This window comes from Oncorhynchus masou, chromosome 15, assembly GCF_036934945.1.
Source record: "Oncorhynchus masou masou isolate Uvic2021 chromosome 15, UVic_Omas_1.1, whole genome shotgun sequence".
In the NCBI taxonomy this organism is placed as follows: domain Eukaryota; kingdom Metazoa; phylum Chordata; class Actinopteri; order Salmoniformes; family Salmonidae; genus Oncorhynchus; species Oncorhynchus masou.
Genome location: NC_088226.1, coordinates 56,517,828 through 56,525,897, shown reverse-complemented (window position 1 = coordinate 56,525,897; position 8,070 = coordinate 56,517,828). Strand labels below are relative to the sequence as shown.

Sequence of the window (8,070 nt, the reverse complement as noted above, 5' to 3'; positions counted from 1 at the left end):
TTGACTCATGATGATGACTGCTAACTTGCTAGCTAAGATTTTGAAAGTATGATGTTGACGGTCCATTCAAAGCTACTGTATATATGACATGATTTTACCATTTATTTATGTGGCCAGTGACCTTGAGCCTTCTTGAATGGCCACTTCTAATGTAACTCCGTATTTTCCGCTGGCTGCCCCACCACCACAGAAAGCACTGAGCTCGGCTGAAACACCTGCATTTTGGAGCTGCCTTACTCAAGAGAGCAAAAAAGACACCAAGTTTGTATGCTGCTTTATTAACTCAGAGATTCTGTTTTGTTTTACATTGTTTGCAAACTGATATGTGACACGTGTTAATGCAAAGATAAAATGCAAAACAGGTGTGGCTCAAAAAAGGTGGGTCTCTGCCCCATCTGCCCTGAAAGACGAGTTGCCACTGCACCATAATGTAACTTTAATTTCTTTACCAAAAGGCCGCCTCCAATGTCGTTTTAGAGAATTTGGCAGTATGTCCAACCGGCCTCTCAACCACAGACCACACGCCAGCCTGGGTTCTTCACCTGCGGGATCTTCTTAGATCAGCCACCCGGACAGCTGATGAAACTGCATCGATGGCCATTTGAATGCACAGAGATACCGAGACAAGATCCTGAGGCCCATTGTCGTGCCATTCATCTACCGCCATCACCTCATGTCTCAGCATGATAATGCACGGTCCCATGTCGTATTGCAGACACTGGAGTACACAAATCCTGGAAGCTGAAAATATCCAAGTTCTTCCATAGCCTTTATACTCACCAGACGTGTCACCCATTGAGCATGTGTGGGATGCTCTGGATCAACATGTACGACAGCGTGTTCCAGTTCCCGCCAATATCCAGCAACTTCGCACAGCCATTGAAGAGGTGTGGGACAACATGCCACAATCAACAGCCTGATCAACTCTGTGAAGGAGATGTGTTGCACTGCATGAGGCAAATGGTGGTCACATGCACCTACTTTTTTAAGATATCCGTGACCAACAGATGCATATCTGATTTCCCAGTCATGTGAAATCCATAGATTAGGGCCTAATGAATTCATTTAAATTGACTGATTTCCTTATATGAACTGTAACTCACTAAAATTTAAATTGTTGCATGTTGCGTTTATATTTTTATTCAGTGTAGTTTGAGGGGAGTGATGTGTGTGTTATGTGGTCATGGGGTTGTGGGACATTTGTGAGATTGTGTAGCGTTCGTTGTTTAGTCGATTGAGAGGGTATTCTGTAGTTTTACATCTTCATCGTGTTCTATCTGATGCTTTAGTGTTCTGTGTTGATTGCGACTGAGGAGATGCCCAGGAGTCTAGCTCCGACTAAACTCAGCAGAACACGATGAAGATGTAAAATGACAGAATGCCCCCCCAATCGTCAAAAAAAAACTAACACTACAGAATCTCACAAATGTCCCACAACCCATGACTACATAGCACACACATCACTCCCCTCAATCTCGCTCATTACTTCCAACTCTCTCTTTCTCTCTCCCTCCTTTCCATCTCATTATTCTGTTAGTTTCTCCAGTCCTGTTCAGTGGTGCTGTGTATGTGTGGTGGTGGGCTGTGCTGTTTAATGCACTGCAGGTTGGATACAGCAGCAGCAGGTTTGGCCAGATAAGATAGCAGCTATGCTTTCATTCTGCTCTGTGATAGCACAGGAGAGAGAGGAGATGAGTGGAGAGGAGAGAGGAGGAAAGGAGAGAGGATAGGAAAGGAGAGGATAGAAGAGGAAAGGAGAGTAGAGAGAAGATGAGAGGAGAGATGAGGAGAGGAGTGAGAGTAAAGGAGATGGAAGGCGAGGAAAGGAGTGAGGGGAAAGGAGAAAGGCAGAGGAGAGGATAGAAGGGGAGAGGAAAGGAGAAAGAGTGGAGAGGAGATGGAAGGCGAGGAAAGGAGTTAGGGGAAAGGAGAAGGGTAGAGGAGAGGATAGAAGGGGAGAGGAAAGGAGAAAGGTAGAGGAGAGGATAGAAGGGGAGAGGAAAGGAGAAAGAGAGGAGAGCCTGTTGATGAAGCCTAGTGCCTCCAACCCATAGGAACTAATGTAAGGAGCAGATCTCAAACCTGGATCCATGGCTCCCTCTGTGTCTGACTCACAGTATTGCAGACACTGGAGTAGACCATTTTAGAGCTCATGATTTGGTAAGACACCAGTGCTACCACCAAGTTGGTAGTATGGTGTGCCAGGCTTGTAGGCTCTGTCATCAGACACACAGCTGTTAGTGGAGACTAACAAGGCAGTGCTCCATGTTAATTGAACCAACATGGATTTGTACAACAAACAGCTTTCGACCCCCTATTAGACAGACAGGCAGACATATACTACCGTCTGCTTATGAATGTTGAATTAGGAACTGTGGAGGGTATTATTTCCTTGAGGTCACATTTCACAGCTTCAAATGCATGTAAGCCAAGGCTGAAGACCTAAAGTAATGACCATAAAAAAATCACAGCTTATCTCTCTATGTCAACAGACCCAGGGAAGCCAGCAGAATGTATTTGCATGAAAGAGCCTATCTCACAATGAAAGAGCACCAACAACTTTCTTGTGTTGTTGCTCTTCCTCAATGCCTACGCAGAAACCAGGATATGTTTAGCCAGATCAGATACCCTGTGCAGTTTGACGCCTGCAAAAGAGTGTTTACAGACTGAGGCATCAGCGCATGTGATCTGTGTCCTCCCCTTCAGCGGGCCTGCTTATCCGGCATTGTTATCAATGGGAGCCCAGCTGCAGCCCGCCTCATTCATTCAAGCTGCAGCCCGCCTCATTCATTCCAGCTAGAGCGCGGGTGGGTCACGTTATTGGAGTGGCGCTGCAATGGGATGCAGGGTTTAGTCTGTAGAGCCCCTGAACATACACTATGGGAGACAATCAGCACATTGAGGCGGCTCTCAGCCCCGGTGTGCCAGTGAATGGGACGGGTGGCATTGTTTTCACACAGCGCTGGCTGGTTCATCCCTCCACAGCGAACAGGCTTCTTCTCAAGTTATGAGGGAGAATGTCTTCCCCTCATTGTGGACCCTGACGAGGCTGGGGGCCATGTTTGAATATGCACCACGACACATTGTCTTCTCACTGTCTAATATTCACATAGCATGGCTGCCCATTATGCAGATAGACTAGGGTGAGTAAATGGACATTGTGCAAATAGGAGGACATTCATAATATCTGTGAAATGGAGGAAGCCAGAGGAGGAACATACCAAAAAGATATTGGAATAGCTGTAGAAATTAATCAACCTTGGCTATCTTTTAGGGTCATTATGATTGATATGAAATCTCCACCCAGAGCCATAAGTCTAAGATTATAATTTTTTGAAATTCAAAGATATTTATAACATTTCATTGCTCTGTCATAGAATATGATGAAATCATACTCCTGGCTTCAGTTGTATAAAACTAGTCTCCAAGGAGCTGTTAAGGTTTCTTCCAGTGCATTTCCTATGCAGAAATAACTATGCTCCCCTTTCAGTGAAAAAAGGAGGGTTTATCAATTTATTGACACATGGACACACTGAGATAGACAGCACAAATAAGTTTGACATATTTCTAAATGTTTCTCTTGTTCTAAGCCAATTTACACCATCCTCTGGAGACAGAACAGAGGGGGGCCAAATTCACACCATAAAATGAAACACATGATGCTGTCAAAGCAGAAATTAAACATCATCCAAACTTGTCCAGTGGCCAGTAGCTCACACAAGGCACTGTAGTTTAGGTGTTGCATTCTACACCAAATTCATTCAAATATTTGTGGAAAAGTCAAATATTCACAGTGGAATATGAGATTGAGTGCATTTCTAAAGTGAACATTTGCCCAAAATCCACATTCAGTAGGCTAAGTTTCCATCGAACCCACAAATCGGGCCCTGACCACAGTAAAAGATAGGTTTGAAATTCTCACAGGAAAATCATAACCTTGCAGATAAAACAAGTCAAACAACAAAACATGATGTTTGAATATAACCTGGTGAAAGATTGAATTACATTATTAGACAGTGTACCGACAGTATCATTTGAATCAGAATGCACAAGGCAATAACAGCTAAATAGACACAATGAAAACAGTGAGGAGCTTTAGCGCCACCATGTGGATAAAAATGCCAATAATCTCTACATTTTCCACCCATTCATTCTTAAATGTATAATGATAATCATTTGGAGTTTAGTCTGAACTAGTATCCATGAGAACAAGCTATAAAAAAATGAATAAGTTGACCCTTTATATTTCAGCCACCCAGCGCTCTGTGTGTCTTTTGTCTGGACAGAAGGGTTTCAAATGAGTTCCAGATGCATTTGGTAGGGCTCCCTCACCCCCTGCAACTAAAATGTCTCTCATGGGAGTGCAGAGACTGAAATAACACACAAACACAATGACAGTCTGGGGAGATCTTGTACATGAAACGTTTAGTAGGATTTTACAACCAAAAAAGAACAATAGTTAATTAACAAATCAAAAATACTAGTGGTGTATGACCTACAAGTATGTGATTATATTGATCTCTTGTTGATATTTAATATCCTTAATAAACTGTTTGAATCTATGGAAGGAAGTGGAAAGATGTTTCTTACATTATTATGGTATAAGAACATCTTAAATCTTAATGGAACTACCAGTACAAGTCATTCCATAATTGATCATGCATAGATGAGATACATGTGTACTGACATAAAACCCACAAAGTAATCTCCATTATGTTTAACATGAAAACGCTTTATTCATCATGTCGTATATCATTTCATTGAAAACAAATCGATAAAAAGGAACCGTTACAGTTTGAAACTCCTATCACTAGCTACATGAACTTTGACTTGAACCAGGACTGATATTGAATTGTTTATAGATATATCCATCTTGTTTCTTTCCCAAACTTAAATCATGAGATTATTATCATAACATTCTATACACCATTTAAATAGAAACACAAAAATCACAAGTTTATATTAGTTTCCTGCTACTGAGATGGGTGGTTTAATGTAACGTGTTGTAGCATACTAGCATGCACTGTGACTAGGCAAAATGAAAATATAGCTCATTGACTGTGTAACTTGAAAACAAAGGTCTATTCTAAAAGCCTTGCATTGCGCATCACATTGGTCATCCCTTCATTATGAGCTTGTATAGAATACAGAACCATCAACTCCTAGAAAGTGGATGACACATTTCAGAGCTAACAGGTGTAACTCTTGAGGGGATACAATAATAACACAATAATATTAGTCTTAATATTAGTCTCTTTTCAAATCTGGAAAAAGGGCTACAATGTTTTATTACAGTCATAACAATAGGAAAGATTTGGATAGATGAGCATTTACATAGCACTTCAATTACACTATCAAACAGGTACTTTATGCTATTGGTTCTGAATAAATACACAAAGGCATAAATAAATAAATAAATACACCAAGCACTGTTTTGATTTTCCTCAAACACACGCAAATGCGTGCAAATACACACACACGCTCGCACAATAGACACACACACACACACACACACACACACACACACACACACACACACACACACACACACACACACACACACACACACACACACACACACACACACACACACACACACACACACTTAGCTGTGGGTGACCCAGCCAACATAATTTGAGCACAATTCCTTTGCCTGCCAAATGTCTGAATTCAATGAAATGGAGTGTTCAAAACTTCTTCGGGATTGGTGGGTCCCCTGCGGGATGGTTGAACTAATGTAGACTAATGCGAGAAAATGTTCAAGGACATAAACATATCTGATATTGGCAGAAAGCTTATATTCTTGTTAATCTAACTGCACTGTCCAATTTACAGTAGCTATTACAGTGAAATAATCCCATGCTATTGTTTGAGGAGAGTGCACAGTTTTGAACATGAAAAGTTATTAATAAACAAATTAGGCACATTTGGGCAGTCTTGATACAACATTTTGAACAGAAATGCAATGGTTCCTTGGATCAGTCTAATACTTTGCGCACACACTGCTGCCATCTTGTGGCCAAAATCTAAATTGTACCTGGGCTGGAATAATACATTATGGCCTTTCTCTTGCATTTCAAAGATGATGGTACAAAAAAACTGTTTTTTCCTTTCTTTGTATTATCTTTTACCAGATCTAATGTTATATTCTCCTACATTCCTTTAACATTTCCACAAACTTCCTTTTGCGTGTTTCCTTTCAAATGGTACCAAGAATATGCACATGCTTGTTTCAGGGCCTGAGCTACAGGCAGTTAGATTTTGGCATGTCATTGTAGGCAAAAAAAATTTTTAAAGTGGCCAATTCATAAAGAGGTTTTAATCTGATATGAGAATTCTCTTTCATTCAGTGTGAGGAAAATAAGATGTATTATGCATATTTGCTTCTCACAGTTGACGTCAGTCAAACTCAAACACATCAAACACAGCATCAAAGGTGAACACTGGTAGCTATTGTCTCCTGCAGCGTTCACAAGATACCTTTCAAAGCATTTTGAACATCTCAATTGCTTTTATTTCTCTGCAAGTCACCAATTAATTCCAGAAGTATGTAAGAGCATGAGGAAAACAGTTATTCACCTTCAATTTGAATCCATGTGTTCTTTCTCTATCCCCTTGTACATCAAAAGCTTGGAAAGCTTTTAGCGCTCATTCACCTGTTCTCCTTAACTCTCTCACAGGCAGATCTAAGTAGTTACATTTAATAGTTAAACTGTCTATTAAATAAGCCTTAAGCAATTGCAGTGTCAAGTATAAAATGATAGGTACAAGAAGGTGGTGACAATTTGATCTCAAAGCTCTTAGTGAGGTTTAACAATGGACAGCATGAATCTACAAAATCAGTATTCTACACAGAGACAAGCACAACAGGCTAACATCTGATGGGCAGACTCGCTAGAGAAAGACGAGACAAACCTGTTGTGAAGGGATGGTGCCATGCATGTATAGAAACTCTGGTGTGAGTGTTGGTGTGTTTCTGTTCTCCATCTTTTACTGAGGGAGGTTTTACGAAAACGTTACCCCAGAAAACACTGATCCTATCCCATTGGTCCCCTAGAGAGATGTCTTGTTGATGTCAACCTTGACTGGAAGTGGTCCTGCCTCCTCGCTCTCCTCTGGTTGGTCGATGGCTACAGCAATCATAGGGGTCAGATGGTAGGGGTTGACCTTCTGGACGTCATCAAGAAACTCCTTGTCTCCGTTGATGCTCAGCTGGAAAAAGGAATCAGTTATTCATTCAAATCTATAGAAATGTTCCCATTGTCTCTAGGAGTAATTCCCGCACAGGTAAACACATGCCAATTAAGATAACACTTGAGTGAGTTAACAATTAAAGATGCAGTCCGGGATCTTAAGAACAAACATATCATAAAATGTTTTTTCTTTGCGAGACAACATACAGTGGCAAGAAAAAGTAAGTGAACCCATTAGAATTATCTGGATTTCTGCATAAATTGGTCATAAAATTTCATCTGATCTTCATCTAAGTCACAACAACAGACAAACACAGTCTGCTTAAACTAATAACACACATTCTTGGATTTTTCTTGTCTATATTGAATACATCATTTAAACATTCACAGTGTACGTAGGTTGAAAAAAGTATGTGAACCCCCAGGCTAATGACCTCTCCAAAAGCTATTTGGAGTCAGAAGTCAGCTAACCTGGAGTACAATCAATGAGACGAGATTGGAGTTGGTTAGAGTTGCTTTGCACTAGAAAAACACAAATTTGAGTTTGCTAGAAGAAGCATTGCCTGATGTGAACCATGCCTTGAACAAAAGAGATCTCAAAAGACCTAATATTAAGAATTGTTGACTTGCATAAAGCTGAAAAGGGTTACAAAAGTATCTCTAAAAGCCTTGATGTTCATCAGTCCACGGTAAGACAAATTGTCTATAAATGGAGAAAGTTCAGCACTGTTGCTACTCTCCCTAGGAGTTGCTGTCCTGCAAAGATGACTGCAAGAGCACAGCGCAGAATGTTCAATGAGGTTATGAAGAATCCTAGAGTGCCAGCTAAAGACTAAATCTCTGGAACATGCTAACCTCTCTGTTGACGAGTCTACGA

At 40.8% G+C, this 8,070-nt stretch overlaps 1 protein-coding gene across 1 annotated transcript in view; it reads right to left on the bottom strand.

Moving 5' to 3' along the window:
- Window positions 1-4,408: 4,408 nt before the first annotated feature.
- The window catches only part of LOC135556513 (transmembrane protein 59-like), a 30,646-nt gene continuing 26,984 nt past the window's right edge, over window positions 4,409-8,070 (bottom strand). The window contains exon 8 of the mRNA XM_064989785.1: window positions 4,409-7,212. Within this exon, the coding sequence (XP_064845857.1) occupies window positions 7,054-7,212 (159 nt within the window). The 3' untranslated portion in view covers window positions 4,409-7,053. The remainder of the gene's footprint in view (window positions 7,213-8,070) is intronic.